The following is a 25400-nucleotide window of genomic DNA, read 5'->3' as shown; positions in this document are numbered from 1 at the left end:
CAGTGGCTTGCCTAGTGATATGTGGGGTGTTCCACATTGGCTTGAAGAGCAAGTTGATCTCCCTTGCCTAAAATTAGTTGTTCTTTGTATCTGCCTGTATAGCTATTTTATGCAATGCACAGGAGCTAGTCCTGGCTTTGCTTATGAACTTGGGTAGCTATGCTTTGTTTGCATTCAAATTCTGGATATTGGAGAGAAATCTTAATGCTTATGAGTAGGGTAGTAGAAGCAATTTACCACTAGGGCCTCATCTGGGGAATATGTGCTCAGAATAGGAAATGCACAGGCAGGAGGGTGCTGCTGCTGCTGCAACTACTATGTACTAAATAAGATGGATTTAGGAATCTCCAACCCATGTAAAATAACTCTTTCATATTTAGTTATCGTGGCTCATGTTGCTTCAGATCTCTTGACTTGAGAACCAATGTGTAGTTTTGATCTCTATTTAGCCTGCCTTTCTTGTGTAAAGGTAAATTCCTAAGAAAGCAAGGTAGGACATCTATCTTGAGCTATATACTTAACACTTACTTAGATGTTAGCAAAGCAGTGTAATAAAAAAAAAAAGACCTCTGAAGCATAGTCATTATGCTTCGCTTTCTTCTAATTGGCTTTCTTCCTAAATCCATTAGGTTTTTTTTATTCAAGTAGTCATCCAAATGCTGTTTTTCAGATACAGTGACATGTTACATAAATTAGTGTCTGTTAAATCACAAATCTGAAAGTCAGAGTCCTGATTGCCAGTTAGAGGGTTCTTCAACCCTGTCCAAGTTTTATTTCATTCTGCCTCTGTTTGATTATACTTGGAATAGGTTAGCACTTAAGTCACGAATATTAACCTTTTTAATATGGGTAGCTGCTTCTTCCTGTTAGTAAAGCAACATGGAACTGAACATGCTCTATTAATTGTTTTTGCTAGGTCAAAAAGATCTTCTCACTCCTTGTTACAATGGAGGGCAGCCAACTGGGTCCTTTGGACCTATAAATCCCATTTTGAATACAACTTATGACTTCATGACTAAATTCTTCAAAGAGATCAGCAGTGTATTTCCAGATGCATATATTCATTTAGGAGGAGATGAAGTGGACTTCAGTTGCTGGTATGGTGACAATTCAAAGAACAAATATCTAGTGCCTCTTAAACCTATCCACATCCATTAATTATGGAACTCAGTGGCATCAGACAGTTTTCACTGCATAACCAAAAGATCTTCACTCCTATTTCTATAATTATTTACAAGCAGAGCATTTGTGATTCCCAACAAGCAAGTGATGTTGTGCAGAATTTTGCTTTGACTAGTAGTTTCACAAATGCTGAAGTACTCTAAAGGATTTCTTTATGAAAATTACCCTGGCAGGAAAGAGAACTAATATGGTAGAAAAGTATTAGATAAGATAATTAGCATTTAAATACTGTATGTTAAAGTAGATCTTTCCATTGAGTTCTACCCTCCAGAAAATATGCTAACACTAAGTACTACCAAACAGATTCTTTTGTGTTTGTATTAAGTGTGTCATGTAGTAATAGAGTTCTTAATTTGGTTGTGGATTTTGAATATTTTGGAATCTCTTTGCTCTGTACTAATAGTACAGAATTTGGAACATTTTGATGATTCTCTTTAAACATCAAATCCAAACACTCAGAACTTGTTTTAATTTTTATAGAGAAAGAAAACTTCTGACAAATGCTTTATCGCAGAACTGCTGGTTTGCTTTTGTGGTAAAAGCACAAAATTGATGAGTTCCCAGACCTGCTGACAACCTTCCCAGCAAGTCACAGAGATGCCGGGAATCCCAGGGCTCTTGAGAGTTTGAGGCAGTCTGCCAGAGACCACTTCAGAACAGAGACTCCACTAGTTTTACCAGAGAATTAGGACTATTGGCTTTATTTCAAGTCAGGATGAAACTGTTTCAAAATATGAAAGTCAGGTTAGCCTGCTGCTTCTGCTCAGTTTTTCATTCCATGCTATGCCATGCCAAAGGCACCATCTAGTGCTGTGTGTTGGTGGAAATGTTTGGGAAATCTGGTTTAAAACATAACAAAAACAGTCTTTAACTTGTTTTCTTGTTATTGTTTAAGGAAATCTAACCCTGAAGTGAAAGAGTTCATGAAGAAGCAGGGTTTTGGCAGTGACTATGCTAAATTGGAATCTTACTACATTCAGAAGTATGTTAGTTTTTTTTATTCTTGCTTGGTTTTTCACAATCACTATCTGAGGGTGGCATTGAGGTGCAGATACTAAATCTGATGTAATATCTATATTGTTTTCAAAAATTGGCACATTGGGGACTACCCACTTTTTTTTAATACGTCAGATGTAAGGTTCATAGCTTTAAAATATGGGATACAGCAAAGATATCTAGGCTAGTTGTACACACAGTATGAATGTATTGGATATCTTAAACTAGGTATCTGCAGTAATGGCAGCGCACAGGGTGTGGAGGAAAAGGTTTTGCAGCCATTTATTTGTCTCCTTCTTTAATAACATGGATTTAGTCACCCTGTATGAGTTGCTGGTAGTTCTAAACATCAGTTTGTGTTACTGCACATGCACTCTGTTATATGCATGGACTTCAGGAGCACTGAAGATCAAAACCAGAACCACCTGCTTTGTTATGGTCCCCTATGCAGTGATGGGAAAGGTCAGATGTGCCTTAGGGTAGAAAATGTTGCTACTTCAAGTGCTTGTATTTATTGAAGTTCACAAACCCGATCTGGTTTCTAAATTCCAGGATTTTGGACATTGTTTCCTCCTATAACAAAGGACAAATCATCTGGCAAGAAGTGTTTGATCACAAAGCACAGGTAAGATGGGAAAATGGGTAAGATACTTTTGTATAACAGCACAGTATTGTGGGAGGCTACTACTAAGTAGGTCTGTTTATGTCTCTTAAAACTTAAAGCAAGTCTTCTGACATTAGCAAGTCTCCCCAGGTGTGGGGCCTCCTTTGAAATGATCATTTGTTGACCATGTAAAATAGGTGGAATGCGAACATCAGCATTGAAGTGCTTTCTGAAGGTGAACACAGTTAATATAATATGTTTTAAAGCATCAGAGTAAAGGGTAGGGAAGTTTCTAGGAGTAGGGTTTTTTTCCCCTTACACAACTGTGTGTCTGATCTAGTAACACCAGGTGCTTGGCTTTTAAGAGCTGGTAGATACATGGTGCATGTAGGAATCCTCTTAGAGCATTAACTGTCTATAGTATAACCTAGGTTTCACTCACAGGAGCTATGTTTAACATCAACAAATAGCTAATTAGCTTTAGACTTTGGGGGACCACAGGTAGCTTCCAAAATGTTCCTCTTCAAAACAAAATAGCCAGTTTTGAAATTCATGATCCTTTATTCCTGGTAACAGCAATTAGGATTGTCATTAATGGCTTTTTTTTGGGGGGGGGGGGACTGGGGTTGTTTGTTTTGTCTTATCCCCTTTTAGCTGAAACCAGACACTGTAGTTCAAGTGTGGATGGCAAACAACTATGCTCATGAACTGAGCAGTGTTACTGGAGCTGGGTTCCCTGCTGTCCTGGCTGCACCCTGGTACTTAGACTACATCAGTTATGGGCAAGACTGGAAGAAATACTACAGTGTTGAACCACTTAACTTCCCTGGTTTGTTACCTTTTTTATATGCATGTTCTGTGCACGAAATTTTTTGGTTTATAGTAAGGTGTAAATGGAAAGAATAAGGCTGTTTAGAGTGGTCATTCTGTCACTGTGATTATAGTGCAATCAAAGGAATTTAATGTCCACTAGAACTCTAGAAAATTCTTAAATTTTTTTAAAAAAGGAACTTTGCACTTCTCACTGGGAAAGGTGTTACCTTCCCTAAGATCTGATACTGGTGCTTGTGTGAGACAGGATGATGGACAAGGTGGGCAGATGCATCACACTTTAGGTGTGGAGTTGTGCAAAATGGCTGCTGGTAGACATATGTTAGCAAGCTTCTAAAGTGTGAAACTTTTATAGAAGACATGTTCTCTCCTTCTGTCTAAAGCTGATACAAACATGCTTTCCATGGGAGTTTCATTTTGTGCAAGGTAGATCTCAGAGCTGATTAGGGAGAACACCTGACTAAGTGGTTTTTTCAAGGAATGTTTCTACATGTGATAGAATGAACCGTTTCCATTAGGACTGATATCTCTGAGGAATGCCTTCAGGGTATAAAAGGTAAAATACCTTCTGAAAGAGAGGAGAAATGGCTTCTCTGGGCAAATGGCCTAGTGGTTCTCACATCCAGTAACAAGACTACCAAAATGTTAAGTTAGCGCTCAGGATAGTTTTATATGATCAAACAAACATCTGAACATCAGTCCTCTCTAAGTATTAGAAAATAAAATTGTTGATATATTCCCATCTTCTGAAAAAATAAAAATTCTAACTTTCTGCTTTGAATTCAGGATCTGAAGAACAGAAGAAACTTTTAATAGGTGGAGAAGCCTGCCTATGGGGGGAATTTGTGGATGCAACTAACCTGACACCAAGATTATGGTATGAAGTGCTTTATCATTAGATTTTCAAAAGTCAGCTACAAGGATCTTAATTAATTCAGCAGGACTGTATGATAGTGATAACAGTTCTCTGTGCTGAACCTGAGCAGCTATAAAAAAATTTTATCCATTCTTGGTTATAGACCACACCTACTCTAAAACTTAGTGTACCTTTACAGGCCTCGAGCAAGTGCTGTAGGGGAAAGACTCTGGAGCAGCAGGAATGTGACCAACTTGCAGGATGCCTATAGGAGGCTGACAAATCATCGCTGCCGCATGCTCCGGTAAGATTTAGTGGCTACAGTGTATCTTGGCACTCATTCTTAAAACCAATGGAATAGAAGTACAGGCCTAAACTGCTGGCCTGGAAATGAAGGGAAGAGAGATAGTGTGGTTTGTATCCACAGAAGAGGAAGAAAGATGTATTAAGACAAGAGTTCTAGATAGTTTCACAACCAACATTTTCAGAACTCACTTTTTCAGTGAAATCTATGTTTCTCTTTCCTCTAAACGAAAATTTAACACCATGATTGACTTATTTCAGTCAAAAAGGATATTAAAGGGTATGTGGGAGTACACTGACAAAAAAAAAACTTTTTTTTAAAAAACAGTGGTGTTATTTATCACAAATAATAATTAAAGACCTGCCACAGATAATCAAGTGGACCTGTTTGCCTTAGAGGTGATCAAGCTATTCTTTCAGGTGTTGCCTTAGTTCAGGGTCTGAAAGGGGTGGTTAAGGAGTCTCTGATAAATTTTAATCCCTTTATGAACTGACTCTGTTTACAGTAGTCATAACACATTCTTCCCTGCAGTTCTTTCCTAAAAAGTACCTAGACAAGTTCCTGGTTAATTATTGCTAGTGCTGCCTTTGTGTATTCACAGCTGTACATATGAGCGATGCCTAGGTTTTAAGTCCAAGGTTGACTCCACTTTTAAAATATACAGTCAGAGAGCTTTTTAGGTTTTCCCAAATGCTGCTGCATAGTTGGACTGCAGCAAGAATGAAATGTGCTGTTTTATTTCTCTGCAGAAGTTTATGACAATTACTGAAAATCTCAACGCTGTGTGGAAGTATTTCAAGGTAGACAGAAGTCAGCTTTTTAGAGAACAGTTATAGTCAGCAGTTAAAACTGAAGCACTCTGCCTGTATTCCTGTAGGTGTCTTAGAATGATTTTCTGTTGGAATCACTGGCGTTTAGCTTATAGTACACACTACACTAGCTCCTTAATTAATCAAGAGTGACTAAAGGACTTTCAAGTTTTGACTTGCTGGCTTTATTTCAAGCTGGCTTAAAATAATGCTTAGGAAAATACTTATATATAAATTGTGCTATCTTCCTCAGTCATGAGAAAAACAAATACATTGAGGGAGTTAACAAATCCATGTTAAAAACAAGATTAAAGGGCTTAAAAAACTTATGCCCTGTTACTTAACAGGATGGTGCATCTCTTGATGGCACTCAGGGAAAACACAAGTACAGCTGAACAGTACAGTGGCTGTACCACTAGGATTAGGGTTTTATAGTGAAGTAAGCCCTGTTATTCCTGGACCTGGTTAACTCTAATGCTGCATCTCCATCTTCTTAACACTGGTACTTGTACTGCTGTACAGGGAGCTGGCCAGCTGATGACAGCTGCTCTCGTGGTGCTGGCATGAGAGATGCAGGGGCAGACTAAGCACTGCTCCCTGTAGCGCCAGAAACTAGTTTAAGGAAAAACCGCTTTGCTGCCTTAGGGCGAACTATTCCTGTTAGAAAATGACTACTTCAATAAAAGGACACGTTCTGCTGAAATGATTCTTTTGATACAGGTTTTGAACAAGAAATACACTAGAGAAACCGTCTCCTTTCAGTGATGAAATGAGCATTCCTTGGAGCTGTAGTTCTGTTGCCTTTCATGTAAATAGAGCTTCCTTAGAATTGTGTGAACTCAAAGAGCTGATTTAATATCAGGCTACTGTAGTCTTAGTGTGTGGGAAAAGGATTGTGTTCCTACTTATGTTTTTATATATGGTGTATACACAGACCATGGCAGTTGTAGGAGGCCAAAGAGCCTTTCCAAGCAGAATGAACAGCTCTGGCTTGCTCTGCAGCTGATTATGAGGGAGCAAGGGAATGGGTGGGTAGCACTTGTAACAGCTAGGTTGTGGTCTCTGGAAGAACAATAACTAGCCTATTGAAGGTTGAGGCCACTGCTCTTGAAATAGTAAAATGAAAGCAGTAGCTACTGTTCAGATCTAAATTCAACTTCCCCTAGGACACAGCAGCCTAAACTGAAATAATGATGGGAGAAAGGAAACAAAAAGGTGGGCATATATTCCAGAGACCTAGACACCAGCCCTGGTAGAGCAGATCTTACTTAGGGGCAGCAATAGTTTGGCTGAGCCAATTCATTATTCAGTTTCTTCCACTGCAGCACTTTTAAACACTAGTAGCAGTAGTATCTAGTCCTTAAATATTCAAGAAGCAGAATTTTGACTACAACTTCTTTAACTCTGAAAATTCTTTTTATACTATCTTACTGTACCATCATAAACTACAAGGGCTTGGTTAGTTTGTTTTTAAAGCCACATGAGAACACACTAATTTATGATAGTGTAAGCTGGAAGAAATTCTGGCACCCCCCAAATACAAATGAAAATTACATAATTAGAGCTGCATATGGAGGAAACATTAGGGTCAGGAACGGGGAGAGTATGCAAATGTCAGCTGATTTATATGTGCATGTTCTTACGACTTCTTTTCAATAAAAGCTGTAAATTTTGCAGAACATCAAGAAAACTGGGTCCTGAATTTAAACTTTCTCAACATGTTTGCCAATATCTCAGTACCTTTGATTGAAACAGAGAACTGAAGTACAATTAGGAGTAGAATAGGGCCCCTTTTCACTCCCTGCAGAGGCCATCTGTTATTTCTTGGACATAGTTTTTTTTATAGAATGGAGAGCCAGTATCTCTCTTCCTGCCTATACAAAAAGCCAGTTGTTTGATTACAGTCATGTACATTCCACTTTATTTTAACAGCCGTGGCATAGCAGCCGAACCGGTGTTTGTTGGATACTGCGCCCATGAAGCGAGAGGGCCATAACTGCTGCAAAGACTTCTCCTCAACAACCTGAAGTGCCTCTGGGGATGAATCAAGACTTAAAATTTCACTTTTAAAATAAAATTCTTTGATAACCTTGTTGGAGTAAAAATGGTTGGTTTTAGGCTTTTAGAAATTGGGATTCTTCACTGAGAAATCCTGAAACTTGATATGATGGAGTTATTAATCCCAGTTTCTTTACATTCCAAAGTTGAGAAAAATAAAGCTAAGACACCATTTAAATAAAGAACAAACTATCTTTTTTATTTCAAGGTATCTTATCATTTGCCAGTTTTTTTTGCAACTCATAGCAAATCAGGACTATTACAGCTTAATTCACTCATTCCTAAAGGTAAAAAAAAAAAAAAAATCCTCCCTCAACAGATTCCAGGGTGGTAAGCAGGGATTACTGTCATGGAAGAACTCTTTCTTGTATTTTTTTTGCACAGATCTCACTCAATTTTCAGAAGTATCCATTTCACTTACTTGCTAAAGCAAACTCAGGTAGAAGTTAGACCCAGTCCTGAACTCTGGTCCATAATTAGTTACTATCAGTACAAGAAGTAATACTTAAGTTGTACTGTTTAAAGTGCTTATATACATATACTTTCATTCAGGTGAAAACAAATCATGATACAGACTGCCAAAACTGTAAAGTTATTTCACTGATAGACATAAACTTCACAAACTTTATTTACTAAATTAAGAAAGTTCTCGTGGCACACTAAGGACTAAGGTGCACTTAAGTGCTCACTTCCATGAAAAGCTTCTCATTACAGATCTTATCTGTAAGATAAAAGTTTGCAAAGCAACACCTGGTGGTTCCATCTCTGCAGTGCCATTAGAACAGGCTCTTGAACTTTCCCCCTTGGACAGTTAAGAGCCCAGTCTGTTTATGTGGCTGCTGACTCATCATTTACCACCATCAGTTAGTCCCAGGCAAATGTACTGGTGTACCTGTGAAAATATTTAACATGGAGGATAGAAAACGCCGTTCTACAGAGTAAAGTGATCACACCAACCCCATCCTCCTCTGAAGAAGTGCACTTTGCTCTTGACTGTTCAGGGCTTGATAACTGGCAAGCTCCAATGTGAAGGTTGCTGAGCCTGATGTTAAAGAACGCAGAACTGTTGAGTACCCCTGGACAAAATGGAGAAGATGTGTCACTCAGTTTAGGATAAAGGGAAGATAAGTTAGCATAGAAAACTGCTTAGACCACAGAGAGAGAGAGAGTGTGTCAGAAATATACTGCAACATACTGCTAAGTTAATTTTTTAATATTAATCTATTAAAAGTGCAATGCAGGCATGAGTCAATATTTTTAAAAAACTATTCCCTGTAAAACCTGTTCTAGTAGTACTTACTCCTTCTTTGACTTACACTTGAGTATGTGCTGGTTTAACAATCTGAACTGGGCAAAAGAACACTACTAGATCTGTGGGTGCTTCCTTCAGACCTTCAGTAATTAAAATACAGTAAAAAAACCCATCCATTTTATTCTTACTTACCCATAACAAAAAGTGAACTGAAGCCACTTTTTAAGCATATAAAAAACCTAGTTTTACCATTAGTAATCACGTACCATCATTTCTGCAAGTGGAACAGCAGCAACCACAACTCTGTTATCTTGACGACTCTGGATTTCCTGAATACTACCTCTCCGCTGTGCAAGATCAGCGAGTGCTGCACTGAGATGATCTTCACTTACTGTGATTTCTAGGTTCATCAGGGGCTCTAGTATTTGTATACCAGCTTTCTTCAAAGCCTACATAGAAAGGAAGGGAAATTATGTCAGTGTATTTTTGGGGGTTTTGGTTTTTTGTTTAAAATAAAGTTGACATTATAGGTACTTCTATTGTGAAGCTATCGCTTCTTTTCGAATTCTCATGAATTCTTTACTTTCAAAATCTGTAAAGTTCTCATCAAGGGCATTACACTGTCAGAGAAGATCAGGTAGCAGATACTGATACACACAGATTTTCCCAGCAGTATATAATGCTGCTGTATTCTACAGCACCTTACTGTTTCACTGTACCTTTTGCATGCAACGGGAGACACAGGCTGATACCATTGTGTGGGAGGTGTCTGGGTGCACTGTCAGTGATTGCACTGTCACATCTACATCCTGAACTGGGAATCCAAGCAGAGGTCCTGGGTGGGCCAGTGTAGAACAGAAGAAAGAAGAAAGCAGATTTGTTTTTCAGAATATTAAGAGATATGCAAAAAAATTTACAAGATTAAAGCTTCTCACTTTGCTCTCTCCTTCCCTGTCCACTCCTGAAAGGATGTGACTAGTGGTTGTGTTCCTCATTCTGTGATTTTGTCATTACCAAGCTTTGCCAGAAGTGACAAAGGAATACTTTCTTACTCTCTTTATCATAGATAGTTCTGAGAACAGTTCCTGAGTGTGCTCATCCATACAACTGTTCCCAAAAATGAAGCTTTTAAAAAATACACTATAGTATCTAAAACTTATTTATTGAAACAAGACCTCATTTGAAAAAGTAGTGAAACCTTTCGTTAAACCAGAAGACAGAGTATTTTCTATATGTTCCTTTTAAATACAATATGATCACAGCAAAGCCTGATACTAACCCACCACCACAACTCCAGGGTTAACTCAATTCCATAAAGAATGAATGGCATCTAGCATCTCAGACAGCTTATCTCCCTCCAGCCCAGGGACTCTCAAACAGACCAAACTGTATTACACTGGATGTGAGGTCTGAACTACATCTGAGGTAAAACACATTGCTTTTTTCTTACCCAGTCTTTTTGGGTTTTTTAAGCACTTAATGGCATCAATTTTAGGCTGAAGACAGCACAATTCTGAAGTGTCTTCAAGGAGCATGAAGAAAGCACACAGTTAAGAGTCATTCCAAAGCCAGAGATGGGAGATGCTTTCCAATTCCACATAGCAACATGGAAAAAACACTTCATATAGAGTAATTCTCACCTGTCAATCCACTACCTGTTAATTTTACTGTAAGACAGAGCTCTTTGGCCACTTGTTATTTAATACTTCCTATTTTTAGTCAAAAGTCAAGGACACTTTCAGTCCTTTAGAAAGCCCTCCTTTTGAAATTAGGTAAGGCTTTACTGAAAACTCATGGATTTTATGTATTTGCAAAAAATGCATCAGTTACATTAATAATGTGGTGTGTACATGTTGGCCTCTGAAACCACTTCTGTCATCAAGTAAACACCTTATCTTTTAATATCAGATTAAAAAATGAACCAGAAGAACTCCAAGCTCACTTTAGAGTGACTGAGATGAAATCAACCAAAAAACCAAACCAAGGGGATGCTGACTTCCACTCCTGGAATAGGGAAGAGTGTTCGGCGATTTTTGTAGTTAATGAAATGTCATAATTTTCCTTTGCATCTTACATACATGTTAGTACATAACTACTTTTAAGTTTTCAAGCTGTTGAGTGTTTCCTTCTAGAAACAAGTTGCTTCTTATAAAAATATTAGACAAGTATAGCTGTCATAGCACTTCCTTTACCTTGAATGCATGAATTCATGATTCCATTTTCTATAGCTCCTTGGAGTTCTTTGGGTAGTACTCCAATAACACTCTCAGCATAGTCGACGATGGGTTTTGTCACTGCTCTGTCCCCTGACCTGGGTCTCACCTCTAACTCTGCAGTTACAAAATGTCGTTTATCTCCTACTGTTTTGTCCAGTATATCTGCAAGGAGGAGGGAAAAAAAGGTGAAACAGTCATTTGAAAAAAAACCACCCTAATACGTAAAATTAATCTGAAAGTTAATCATATATCATTTAAAGTACATCAAGTTACAAATCCAAAAACAAGATGTTGCTTCCATTTACTCACTTTACCTGTAACTTGGGCAGCACTTAAGATGGTTTCTCGGTATGCTATTTGAAGAGGTCCCAAGTAAGTCTCAATTCCATATTCACGTTTGATTCGGTCGTGAATGATCTCTATGTGTAGTTCTCCCATGCCACAGAGGATAGTCTGGTGAGAAAACAGTTGAGAGAAAAGTGGAAAAATGTGAAAACCCCAGGTTTTATTACAAATGCTTTAACCAAAAACTTGCATGCTTTGAACAGTCAAAAATTGTAAATACTTCAAATTCTAAGGACCCTAGAGAGAAAACACTGCTATAAGTCATCTGACCACTACTGTAACCACTATAAAAATAGTAATCTTAAAAACTGTAATTCAGACTTTTTGAAATACAGAACTGTAGAAAACATGCAGAGCACAGGGTGACTTCCTTTATTCTGTAAAGCACAACTGCACAAGGTTCCATTTTAGTTTCACACACAAAACTTCGTAGACAACATTTAGAGAGTCCTTTTTATTCAAGAAAATCTCAATATGCAGATGAACTAACTTGACATCTTTAAAATAAAACTTGCTTATAAGGGGAGTAGTAGAAGATTCATCTTACTTGTCCTGTGTCAGGATCTATCTTCACTTTTAAACTTGGATCTTCACGCTGAAGGCAGCTCAATGCATTATCCAAGTCTGTACGTAAATATCAAAAATTATATCTAAAGTGACTTCAGTAGTTTCAGAATTACATGAAGTGCCTAGGTATCACTTTCCTCATAAGGTCAAATCTTATTCTCAGAGCCAGCAAAAGGACCCTAGAGAAGCACAGATTTTGGCAAAACAAAGTCAAGTCAGATTACAAGTAATCTGCAACTTCTGATTTTCTCACACAAAGTAACTGCACTACAGAGTGCTTTAATTTAATTATTTGACGTACTATTTTCAGAGTGAAATTTTGTGTTTGTATGGAGACAGGCTGGAACCTATAAATGATTCGTAAAGCCAATAAAAAGTACTGATCCTTTTGCACAGATAAATTTTCAACTGTTACATGATTTACTTAAATGTGAGTTCAATATGAAACGTTCAAATGCAAACACAGATACCGTTTTCTTCCTGATTCCCCATTATCTTAACTGCTGAGGAAAGCAGCTACAGAATGATAAACTAAGAGCTGAGACTGCATTTATCTGCCTTAAAAGTCTTTGGGGAAAAAACAAACAAAAGTAAACTAAAACATCCAACCCCCCAAAATCAGTAATATTTTACAATCCAGTTGCTCAGCCTACAGACATGTTGCTCCCAATCTCTGTTCTACCTTGCTTCATTCCACTACACTGGTCTTTATCCCTCCTCCTCTTCACTCCCAACCATGCTCAGAGTTGAAAGGTTTTTTCCAAAAAGTGTCAAATAATCAAGTTCTCTGGTACACACTGCTGGGAAGACAGTAAGATTGCAATTCACACTGCATGGATGAACCCTAACTAGACACAGAGAAGTCTTGCTAAGTGATTACACCAGAGATTAATAAAAATGCAAATGCCAACTGAAAAAACCCTGACATTTCCAGGTAATTTGTACTCGGGACATACGTACAGCACGTCAGTGTGATGGCAGCAAAACTGAGCATGAGTGCCTCTATCTCATATCTAAATGAAAAACCACTATTTTTCTAGACACAAAAACTAGAAAAGTACTAATAGTAGTACTGCTTGATGTAGTAATAGCAAAGGATATCAATAACCATGATCTAAAATACAGCATCAGTGCAAAACATCAAAAGGATCACTGACTGATAAATTTGTGCAAATCATTCATGTCAGCCAGGTAGCTTCATTGTACCTTGTTGTTTGGCCATTGAAGGAGGTTCAATAGTACAGAAGAAGACAGGGTCAGGGATCTCAACACCTGCCAGCAGAAGGCTGTCTACGTCACTCGTGGACCTCTTCTCCCCAGCATCCCTTCCAGCTCGGCGTGCTGCAGCGACTGCTGAAGCCTTTGATGACACTATGGTATCTCCAGTGGCACTCTACAGATCAGCACCAGTGAGCCACAACACACAGGAGGGGGAGAGGTGGTGATGTGAAAAAAAAACCAACAAAACCCCAACAAAAATCCCAAAACTAAAATGCATGCCAAAGCTGGTTACTCTTTAGACAATAAAACACTGAATTATTACACTAATAGAAGCAAGCATGAAACAAATTTGTTTGAACTTCAACTGTTGCTTTTGGGTAACTTATTTGGAACATCCTTCTCCATCCCCACAGTAGGTCTCTTTGTGGCATTACACTGTATTTTAAGACTTAAAAATATATGCTCGAACCATAATAAAACACATCTTCAGCTTTCCAATCAGCACTGCAGCTTCCAGTTCAATTACTACATTTGTACATTGTAATATTTCATTTTAGGAGGAAGTATATGTAAATGCACTTCAAATAAAGCAAGTTTACATACTGACATTATCAAGAACATATCTAAGATATAATACCACAGAAGTAGAAAGCACACTAGTGAAACAAGCTCCCTTTCAGAGTCAGTATTTTTCATTACCTGTTTTAACCCAACGGTAAGAGCAATGTTGCCAGGCATCAGTGATGGTATTTCAATGTGCTGATCAGCAAAAGGCAGGAGCAGCCGGCTCATTCTCTCTCTAAAAATTAAACTCTTGTATTACGTGGGACTTCAACAGACATTGCAATTCTACATTAAAACCACAGCTCTATCTTACTTACGTGCAACTTTTGTTAATATTATATACAGCTGACTGAGGTTTCAGTGAACCTGAGTAAACACGAACAAAAACTAGAGGTCCACGACACTTATCATGGAGAACTTTAAATGCTAGGGCACACAGGTCATCCTTGTACCATTGTCTGCAAAATAAAAAGAACAACATGCATGCCTGTAGGATTAATCCATTCAATCTCACAGTTACCTAAACTTCCACTCATTTAAGGGATAATATGTTTCTTCTTGCAATACTAATAGATGCAGATTTTAAAAATCATAATTTATACCAAAAAAGCAGTTCCAGCTCCAGTAGGACTTGTAAGATGTCACATGATTCAGTCAGTACTAAATAGGATCCCTAGACCACATTTTTGTAAAATGAGAATATTCTCAGATAATACGAAGACTTTAAAGTGCAAGTTTGACAGCTTAAGATAAATGCATACAATTCCTGTAGCGCTGACCAAAACAGGTTCAAGTGTATTTTTCTGTCCACACACCTCTAATGTTATTTAATACCTAAAAAGAGTAAACATTTTTAAAGAATATGAATGCTTTGTTAACATCTTTTATTTTCTTCTTTTATGCTTTCCTATTTGTTTTTCCTTGTTTGTGAATCTCCTTTTCTATCTGTACTTACAGAAACTCATATGAACGTTCATTAGGTGCAGGCAAGTACATGGTGATGGCATCCAGTAGTGGTTGCACTCCTTTGTTCTTCAGTGCACTGCCACAGAGGACGGGGACAGCTTTGTGAGCTAGAGTGACTCTCCGGATAGCAGACTGTAACTGCAAAAAAACCCCTATTTTCTGTTAACACATGAACTACAATTTAGCCTTAAATTGCACCCTAGAGATCAGATATTGCTAATAAATCCCCAAAGAGTTTAAAAAAAGCATGTTTGTAAATACAACACCACTCATCCAAACTCCTTTCACGGCTTTTAATGAGCTCCAAACCACAAACCCAAATGTTTAGATGCTAAAACAGAAGACGCTGCTTTTAAGATTTCTAAACATTTGATACACTTCTGCAACCGTTCTTGTTCTAACAGTCCCTTTAATTCAGAACGTTGTACCTCAATGCTTTCAACATGCAGTGAGTGAAGATCCAAACAATTCAAAATGGTTGAGATGCTACTTTTGTTCATAAAAACCAGCAGCTCAGTTACAAAGTGCACTGAGTCTACCTGGAAGTTCCACTTACCTTTCCCTAAGCTCTTTTGCAGTAGTGAAACTTTCAAAACAAAAAACAAACCCACTTTCCTGAAAAAACGTACCCTACTTTTAAAACTGTGCCTAGCATGCCCAAGAATCACAGGGCATTTGTATAAAATTCATACTAAACTCAAATACATTCACAGTACTCTTAATTCACTGCAAAAGCTGGTGTGATTTCTTTCTGTTGATAAATCTGCAAAATCATAATTTGCATGTGCCAAAGGGATAATCTGCATGTGCCAACCCAGCCCCTTGGAATAACAGCTAGCAAACACCTGTTTATGAATAATGAAATGTAAAAATTACCTTCTCAGCTGATATTAAGTCAAAATTTTCACTGTGTTCTCCTAGAACCAGTTCAGCAAATTCATCATCCAGATCTGCAACCTTCAAGAGAATAGTTCTTTGTTATTTGGCATACAGCAATTTCACAGACAAGACACAGATCTTACTTATGATAGATAGCTAAACTGAGCAAGAACAAAGCCTTTCAAAACATGAGAGATCAAAAATTCAAACCACAGAAAATTATGGAAATTAATGTTTCAAGAAAGGAAAAAACATTTAAAAAAATAAACATTAAAATCCACTTATAAAGCTGCTGTCAGGTAAAACATCAGTGGGAGAGAGAAAGCTTGTACTCCTCCCTGAAACGTGAAAAAACTCCAGCCAAACAGTGACAGCCATGAGGGGTATAAATGACTGCACTTCAAACCTGCAAATATGAAATGACTGAAGTAAACAGAAGTAACCTTTGCAAGCCAACAGACACTCAGCTGGACAAAACAGAGAAGCATCAGGACCTTTTGACCTTCTTCATGTCAAAGGCTTGTATGTCTAAGAGTATATCTGTGTTTTCAAACTGTACCACTTAGTTTGACCTGTAACTTAACTACTCTGTAAACCTCATCTCACATACACCCCTGCACTGTCACAGGCTCCTGCTCCACGTGCAGGAAGGCACTTGCTCCCTCTAATGGCTACGAACCAATTGACCAAATTCTGAAAGAAATCCCTGATAAGCAATTAGAAGTCTAATCAGGCTAACAGGTAAAACATTAAAGGAACCAGTTTATTTAATTAAGTGAAAGTAAAGTGTGCAAAATGGCTGGTATTCAAAATACTAACTTTGACAGTGTTTCTGATAATGACTTAGAAAGCATTTCAAAAAAGATTTTATGAACATAAGGTTATCTCACTTATTACACTACTGGTCCACCCCTTCCTCCTTCAGGAAGGGCACAGAAAAAAAAGGGGGAAAAAAACTGTTCTTACAAAGCTTTTTATCTGACAATACGTTTCTTAAGATAAAAGACTGAGTAATAATACCCCCATTTAAATCCTGGTACGTTTGAAAACCAGATTTTGTATGAGTTCTACTGAACTCAGAGCAATATAAAACAGATCTCCCTGATTCTCATATTTCAAAAGAAACGGAAAGCCTACCATTATCTGTTTATGTACTTGCACAATGTTATTCAAAGCTTTATGAAAGGCAGTATTTCCAATAAAATAGATCAATTTATGATTGTATTGAGCTGCCTCTAACACCATATTTACTGCCATTTTGACCAGACTGCAAAAACCCATTCAGCTTCTAGCTGCCACTCCAGAAGAGTATGGATGCCCTTCAGGTACCTCAGTCAGGCCTTGTGTGAATGTACCAAATATCCTTTGGCATCTAACACTACAAGATTAGCCAACTGAAGGACAAATTTAGTGTCTGCTTGCTTCAGTTCCCTATCTATAAAGCAGGGAGTCTTCCATTTTGTACAGCCAGGGACTCCAACTCTCTACAATCAGCGTGTTTTGCCATCACATATTAACATTCCCAATGTGTGTCAAGCAACTTTGACAGATGGAAGTGAAAACAATTTGTAGTTCAGCAAGGACAAATGCAGAATCTTGCCCCTACAACAGAACAAATCCAAGCACTGATACAAAGTGGGGATCAACTAGTCATCTTCCAGTGACAAAGGCTGGGCTACATCCACAAGAGCACAGCCAGTGGATCAGGGAAAGCAGTTAGCACCCTCTGCCCTGCACTTGTGAAGCTGCATCTAAAGCACTTTTTAGCTCCCCCAGCACAGAAGAAACTGACAAGCTGTAGGAAGTCCAATGGAAAAACACTAACAGGGCTGAAGCAGAGAGATGTGTTTGTTATACCTTGGAGAGACAAATGCTTTCTCTTACTGCTTGAAATGGTGGGTGTGGGCCTGTTTCAGGGAAAACAGAGCTAGATTCTTCTCAGAGGTACACAACAAAAGGACCGGCATGGCTGCCACAGGTCACAACATGGTAAATTCCCACTGGACCAAAAGAAATAGTGATGGGACAGGTTGCCTAGAGACTGTAATCACCATCCTTACACTTGAAAACTCAACTGAACAAGGCCTGAACAATCCGATCTAGTGCTGAAGTCAGCACTGCTTTGAGCAGGTCTCTTAGCCAGAGTCACTTAAGCTACAGAGCCTATCTTTCCTACTGTTCTAAGTAACAGTTTTAAATACATTATGCATTTACTTTAGAACTTTACTTGTTCTATTAAGGTATTTCTGGCATCCTGGACTTCTTGGAACAGGTTTGGATCATCAGCCTCCAGCAGCAGCTTTCGCTCAAAATTTTTTCCATCATCCAAATCAGACGTAGGTTTCCAAATTATTTTTGATTTAGTCACAACATCAACCAGTCCTCTGAAGGTCTTGGCTTCCCCAATGGGCAACTGCAAATAGAGTAGAAACTTTAGACAACTGCAAAAAATTATGAAAGGAGTTCCATTTGAAAGAAAGCTTACCTGTAATAGCAAAGGTTTTGCCTTCAACTTCTGTTTGATGCTCTCAACGGCATATGTAAAACTATATAAAAAAAATCAAATACTAATTTACACAAAACTTAATGACATTAGTAAAATACATCTATCATTCCTTATTTACTGCAAAAATTACTCCTACAATTACATAAAAATATGTATTTGCATTTGCATTGTATATAGTAAGTACTAACATAATTGGGTTGCTCTATGCTTAACAAGAAAACTTTAGTAAAGACATTCTCTTATAAGGTTTTTAGCAATAATTAAAATATCTGTCTAAATACCTTGCCCTGTTTTTGTCCATCTTGTTTAAAAAGCAAATTCGTGGTATCTGATGTTTGTCTGCTTGTCTCCAGACTGTCAGAGTTTGTGCCTAAAACAAAAGACAAAATGGAAACGTTAGTGCACAGTTCAGTACACAGCTTAACTATGTACTCCCCGATTCCACTGAGGCTCTGAGTTCAGGGTACAGAAGGGAACTGTGCTGAGTGTCTTCCAATGATTCCACATCTAGCAGTACAAATGAATTTCACAAGCCACTTTGTTTTTCAGCTGGAGACATTCCCCTTCCTTCACTAAGAATATGCAGGAATATGGGCAGGACAATATGGAGAGAAACTAAGTATTACAGGGGACTTTTCTGAAGTCCCCCTTTTTTTCAAAAAACTTTAGAATTTATTGCCAAAATACTTAAGCACACACAGGCAAGTATTTCTGTGGCTACACATACAACATTAAAACTAGTCTTGTTTTGCTAGTAATTTGTGCACTGCCGAGCCATTTATCATACATATTTTTATTTGGAAGTTAAAACAGGTATATATAAAAATCAGTTTGGATTCAGAAGTAGTCTGTTCCAGTACATGGAATAATTTGCTACAAGAATTTGCTACAGAGTTGTCAAAAAAACCACAAGCAGATCTAACTGTTTTGCTCTTGGGGGTGGGGCTGTTTCTCAGTTCAGGTTCACATTTGATGGCACTTAAATGTTTTCCAACAAGTTAAGTAATGGGACTTACAGTGATCAAGAGTTCTCTCATCCCTTATCTAGGAAAAAGGTATGTCCCATGAAAGACAATGATTTCACAGATAACTTTTCTATAGGTTTGAACTACAGAAACACCTCATGCCATATAAAGTCTAATTCCACTCTGCCTTCACTTTTTCTGCACTACAAAGGCCATGTTAAAAAGACCATTGGGCAAGGAGAAATTCTGGCTGAAAATTTCAATTTTCTACATGAAATCTGAAAATGAGAAATTGACAGACATTAATTTCTTTCCACTTGTGTAGCTAGCCAGAAGCATTCACATCAATCAATGTTTGTAAAAGACAGCCACAAACCAACAAAAACACCTCAAACTTTAATGGTAGTCCCACTTATTTGCTGTTTATTACCATGGAAATTCCTGTGCACTACAGAACCTGAAATTAAATGCTCAGCTTCTTGAAGCCGACAAAGCATCAAGAGATATAATACAGTGCAACATCTCTGTACAGTATTTCAGTCTGATTGAAGTCATTAGATGCTGTGTGAAAATAACTGGGAGTAGTTGGGGGTAAAATTAGAGAAAACTGGGAAGTTATATTCACACTCTTAACGTAAGTTGTAACAGTGTGGAAATCATAGGGGGACATGCAGTTGCCACTCCCTGGACGGGATGTGGTCGGCATGCCTGACTTCCCATGCACAGTACATGCTAAGGGGAACTAAACAGAGCGTGGAACTGAGCGGAGACACTGAGGCCAGGCTCTGTTGAAATCCTTGCACGAGGGAAACTTGGTGGTAGGAGAAGATATCTTGCTGTTGAACAAGCAACCATGACAAGATCATACATGTATGCCTCCATCCTAAAAGTTACCTCAGATGTAATACTGACCTCCCAAGGTACAACCACCCCCCCACTGTACATGGGGTATGATTAGAGTCACTCAACCTCCACCTGAACACAAAAACAGTAATAAACTAAATTAAAAATGGAAAGAAGTTAGGGAAGACTCCATTGTAACTGCTAGGATCAGTCCATGGGCTGAACCTGTCTTCCTCCCACAGAGATGCCTATTGGGTAAGAACCATACACTTATGTGCACTGAATGATTATATGGAATCAGCTTATGTTAGGCACTAAGCTCGTTAGTCTTTGAATACCTTTTGGCAGTCAGATACTATCACTGGCAATCTTTGAACCTTACCCATCACAGTTTTCTGTTACATTAATAAACTATATCCATAAACTGTTAAGTCTGAGTCTTTCAAGGGTGTTAACATCTGTTGCCAGCAGGTAAAATACTGGCCTGTGGAGGCCCAGGATGCTGTAGGTTTGTGTCCCTGAATCTCTTCTGAGGCACTGACAGACCAAATAAGGATCCCCCCAAGGAGGGGGTCTTTCCACTTGGATGTCACCCTGAAGCCTTTACTTGAACCACCCTCTGATCCAGTGGACTGTTCAGTAATGGGACATTGAGACTGGTCAGGCACAAAGGTCTTTACTTTCCTGGAGCACTGACAGACTAACCAGACAAAGAAGGTTTGGGAAAATCTCTCCCCTTTCATGTAACAGATGCGTACACAAAAGACAAATCTACCAGTTGTTTTTACCTCAACACCAGCTGAAGCATCAAACACTGCTACTGCTCCATCCAGGACTCTTAAGCAACGCTCAACTTCCACTGTAAAGTCCACATGACCTAAAAAAAAAAAAAATCTTCCTTTTATACCATCAAACAGGCAACATCAACAGGTCGTTACAAATTTAAACTAATTTTTTTTTCAAATCATGTCAAAACAAGTCTTTCTTTACTTGCAGGGAAATACACCCATCAGTCTTCAAAATACACAAGATTGTTACAATGCAACCCTAGAACTGAGAACAATTTACTGTGGAAATATCTAAGCTCACCTTACACAAGATAGATTAGGCATCAGCAAACAGTAATTATCCAAAGCTGAACAGAGTTCAGTATAGGCTTTTTTACTGATGCAATTAAACCAGTTAAATTTTGCATGATATTTAAAATTAAGACATTCTACAACACTCCACCTCATCCCCTTTCCCTTGGTAATAACAGTACTGCTAAAGAGGAGTACCTGGGGTGTCAATCAGATTGATTCTGTAATCCTTCCAGTCAAACGTAACCGCAGCAGACTGAATGGTAATGCCACGTTCTCGCTCTTGTACCATAAAATCTGTCACTGTGTCTCCATCATCAACATCTGTGAACAGGAAGCAGAACTGGGTAGGTAAATAATCCAAAATCTGAAACTGTCTTTGAATACAGTTGTCAAGAGAGTTGGAAACACTGTGCCTTTTATATATACATATAAACTACAAAAATTAGCTTTTTCAAAACAGTATAACATCAGGTAATTTACCCAGGCTCCCCTTCCAAGGAACAAATGGTCTGCAAGTCAAAGACAGGCAATTCCAACAACCTTTTTATTGTTCTTAATCCTAGTAATGCCATGAGAATCTTAAAAACTAAAGCAAAGTCCAAAATCACAAACAAACTACAGCTTAAAAAAACTTGGCTGCACTGACTGTATGGAAGATGACAGACATTTAAAAATTTGGTAATCAGAAGATAATTAAGTTAAAACCAAAGTAAAAAAAACCACACATGAACAAACTCTAAATAAGAGGTTGAGTTTCGCTTACGGATTTTAGTTTTAATCTTTAATAAAAAGAGAAGCAGTTCCACATGTTTAAACAAGCAAGACACCATGTTCAAATGCTCCACAAGCCTAACTTCTTCTATCACTGTCATACATAGCTGAGAACAGGGAATTAAATTTAAAAGGTCAAAAAGCGCAGAGGCTGTGCTATGGCTTTCAAAAGAAATGGATACTTTTTCTTAATCTGGTTTCTTTACAGTTCAAAAGAAAACTGAAGAAACAGCTTTACCAGAACGGCCAATGAGCAACAACTAAAATAAGGAGATCCTGTAATTAAATGTTAAATAAAACATAATGCACTAAAACAAAAATACGAACCTATGATCTCTCAAAGTACAACTGCCTTAGAACATAATGGAACGTGCATTAAAATTCCATTAAACCACAGCACAACTTTGGAACAACTGGCTTCTACATCAAGTATTCCATCAGCAACCTCTAACTGCATTGCATGTTACTGTACATTATTAAATCTCTCAAAGCTACTCAAATACAAAAAACATTTCTAACCTCCAAGTGTTCTTATATATCCAGAATAATAGAGCATTCTCTCTGTTGTCGTAGTTTTGCCTGCATCAATGTGGGCCATAATGCCAATGTTTCGGATTCTGCATAAAGTGAAAACATCGGGTTTAGTGCAATAACTTTTTTATTCTGTGATATTCTTATTTACATAAACAATCAATACTCATTGACAATAACATCTCAGATTAATAACATCTTTCCTCTGCTGCATATCTGATACAGTGTACATTCCAATACTGAAAGATGTTAGTATTGAGACAGTGGAAAATCAGTAGTACTGAACAGTTTTGCAACAGGTGTCCATATTCCACTTCAGGGAAGGCCGCTTCTTGGGCTTATCCTCACCCATCTGCTCTCCCCTCCAACAGAAGCAGCCTTTCAACCCTCTCATCCATCCCAGTCCCTGACACCTGGTGCCCAAAACAATCCATTGCATATATTCCCCTTGTGCTCTAAATACAGCATCCATTGTTCCCATGATGCTCTTTGATTTTGTTCAACTCTTCCTTTCTGAAGTACCTCAGCAGCAGCTTCCAGAACTGCTACACTTGCTCTGTGCAGCACCATTAACATTCACCATTAATGCCAGCTGACCTCACGCTTAGGACAGAAGTAGTCTTCCAAAGGAACTTCACCCCTAGGATACTTCTTTGGCAGCTCAGTCCCCAGTTACCCTGCCCTCATCTAAGGTGGCTGAGTGCTCCTATGAACACAAAGCACACAGCCCCAGCAACAGCAGAGTCCCAGTTGCCAAGACACCCTTTCTCCCTTTTTCAACTCCCAACACCACCATGGATTTGGAGCTTCCCTAAAAGCCCAGTTTTGGCTACGACAATGTAAACAAGAGACAATCCCAGACCTCTCTGACACCAACAAGTGTTCTACATTGAAATGTCACAAGAGTAAAAATAAGCAAGTACTAAATTTAAATTAAACATCCACATGTGACAGGCACAGCAACAACTTAAAACCCTTCATCACATGCCCTGACAGTCAACTGCCCGACTGCCAATTACATCCAAACAATAAGCCAGTATGACGTACCTGGATATATCAGGATTAATGACAGAATGCAGAGACTTAACATCTCCTGGAGACGAAAAAAAATTAAACAACAATTTTCAAGACTGAACCCAATGTAGAAAATATATTTAGGAAAACTTCTAAAAACCTTATTAAAAAAAAAGATTCAGAGACACAATTCCTGACAATCTGTAATAGCTACCACCTCAAATTTCTAAAGATATGTACTTAGTTCTCAATATAGCTCTCTCTCAAAAACAAAGAACAGAAAATCTTCAAAATTACTGTAATTTAGAAACAGGAGGAAAAAGCCAACACAGAAAAGTATCATCAGCACAGTAACATCTTATTCTGCAGAAGTATGTCTTAGTTCAAGACAACTGTAAAGCTGATGTTCATCTGGACTGATAATTAGATAATTAACTTATACCTGGTAGAGCACTGTAGTTTCTCAGACTGCAGTTTTGCTGTGTCACACTCACAACTCTCATTTTTGTCTTCCTGAAATACGCATGCTTGAAAGAAAAAAGAATCATACAGACTATTTATCATTATAACTAATTATTTAGTTACATTTTTGCCAGTTATACAAAAATAAACTAAAAAAAATATATCTATAGGAACAGATACTGTTGTTACATATTTATATATGCTCAAAACACAACCTATGTGGAAGCAGATGCTTGAAGATGATGCCCACACTGAGGTTTAAACCAAGCTCGATCCCAGTAATATCTGGTATGTCTAGTAAAAATCTATTAATAGCATCAAAGTATGTTGCCAATAGCCACATTGTTTTAAATATGTCTAATTATTTTTGTAAATAATACAAATTTAACAATGATAAATGTTAAGCAGTCAAAAAAATTACATAAAAATTACAAATTCATCTTCCCCATTCTGAAGTCCTATTCCAACATAAACGTACCTGTTCTGTTTGGAAGCCAACTTTTAAAGGAAAGGAAAAAAGAAAAAGCCAACACCACCACCACAATCAAAAAAGTTTACTCAGAATAACCCAAGTATTTCCTTCGCTCACAGAGGAAGTACCAAATTTGGGGAAACTTCACCTTACTGCATAAACTTGATGACTTCAATGAATCCACTGAAACTCTCCTCATAAGTCTCAACATTCTGGCTCCACTCTCTGATGCTGTTCCCTGACAAAGTAAGTAAACCACACAAAATGTTTATGACAGGAAACAGGTTGGTTGTATCAGTTTGACATAACTCAGTCAAGAGACTTTACTCAGGTTCCAGTCAAATCAGGTTAACACTTTGCAGGTTAAATCAGTATCATATCTATAAAAATAATGTTATTAACCCTCAGCAATGCAGCACAAATGCACGCCCACAAACACTAGCTATATTTCTCAAAGAAATTTTCAAACAGTAAAGCAAAATAATGAACTTCAGAGTTTACACTCACTCTTAGAGAAGCTCTAGAGCACCGATTACTGCTCAGTGAAGGGCAATCGGATTTTCTGGTCTTGAAAGAGGACGCGTTGCAGGGCGAAGTACCTATTTAGAGTAAAACCAGCAGAAAATATTAAGTACTAAGACCTTTTAAGCATCGCCAAACACCTGGTAACAGAAAGCACAAATGCAGCAGCTTCCGAAGCAGTCCCAGCTGGCTACTACTTAATTAAGGAGACGCCAGTGTCCAGCTCCAGTGCTTTGATGCTTCGTGGTAGTTTCACAGTTTCACAGAAGCTCTGCGCGCAGGCTCACCTGCACACCCTCATCCTACGATCCGCACCCCCGTGTCCCGGAGGAGCCGCCGCGCTTCGCTGTGCGGGGTGCGGGACGGGCGCGGTGCCCTCACACTGCCCGTGAGGAGCGGAGCCCGCGGCGGAGCCCCGCTGACGCGCCACAAAACGGCACCGCCCTGCCCTGCCCGCCGCCTCACGAACCTCTGGGGCGTCTCCGCGCCGTCCCCGAGCACCTCCCGCCCCGCCGCAGCCTCAGCACGACCGAGCCCAGAGCTCCGCGACGGACCCGGCCTCGGCTCTCCCCCGCACCGCCG

At 38.5% G+C, this 25400-nt stretch overlaps 2 protein-coding genes across 3 annotated transcripts in view; one reads left to right on the top strand and one right to left on the bottom strand.

Annotated features, from left to right (window-relative positions):
* Positions 1-7829, top strand: part of HEXB (hexosaminidase subunit beta) — a 17801-nt gene extending 9972 nt beyond the window's left edge. Inside the window, exons 8-14 of the mRNA XM_050329638.1 lie at positions 917-1097; positions 2078-2164; positions 2731-2803; positions 3437-3611; positions 4400-4490; positions 4669-4773; positions 7515-7829. Coding sequence (XP_050185595.1) covers positions 917-1097; positions 2078-2164; positions 2731-2803; positions 3437-3611; positions 4400-4490; positions 4669-4773; positions 7515-7578 — 776 coding nt within the window. The 3' untranslated portion in view covers positions 7579-7829. The remainder of the gene's footprint in view (positions 1-916; positions 1098-2077; positions 2165-2730; positions 2804-3436; positions 3612-4399; positions 4491-4668; positions 4774-7514) is intronic.
* Positions 7813-25400, bottom strand: GFM2 (GTP dependent ribosome recycling factor mitochondrial 2). Of its 2 annotated transcripts, XM_050329632.1 has the most exons (22): positions 25288-25400; positions 24804-24895; positions 24445-24534; positions 23805-23889; positions 23396-23441; positions 22337-22434; positions 21242-21367; positions 20753-20841; positions 18438-18526; positions 18136-18196; positions 17878-18063; positions 15648-15728; positions 14761-14909; positions 14123-14263; positions 13941-14040; positions 13227-13413; positions 12001-12077; positions 11423-11561; positions 11085-11270; positions 9612-9727; positions 9159-9341; positions 7813-8716 (listed from the first exon to the last, which is right to left on the bottom strand). In XM_050329632.1, the coding sequence occupies exons 3-22, from the start codon at positions 24505-24507 to the stop codon at positions 8588-8590; spliced, it is 2331 nt and encodes a 776-aa protein (XP_050185589.1). In that variant the 5' UTR covers positions 24508-24534; positions 24804-24895; positions 25288-25400; the 3' UTR covers positions 7813-8587. The 2 variants fall into 2 exon arrangements, with proteins under 2 accessions (XP_050185589.1, XP_050185591.1); XM_050329634.1 differs by lacking the exons at positions 7813-8716; positions 9159-9341; positions 9612-9727; ... (1 more) ...; positions 11423-11561; positions 12001-12077 and adding an exon at positions 12084-12199 and having other exon boundaries at positions 25288-25337.

The sequence above is a fragment of the Myiozetetes cayanensis genome, unplaced genomic scaffold, assembly GCF_022539395.1.
Source record: "Myiozetetes cayanensis isolate MyiCay16 unplaced genomic scaffold, myiCay2020 scf4, whole genome shotgun sequence".
NCBI classification, from domain to species: Eukaryota; Metazoa; Chordata; class Aves; order Passeriformes; family Tyrannidae; genus Myiozetetes; species Myiozetetes cayanensis.
This window is presented reverse-complemented; position numbering and strand designations above follow the sequence as displayed.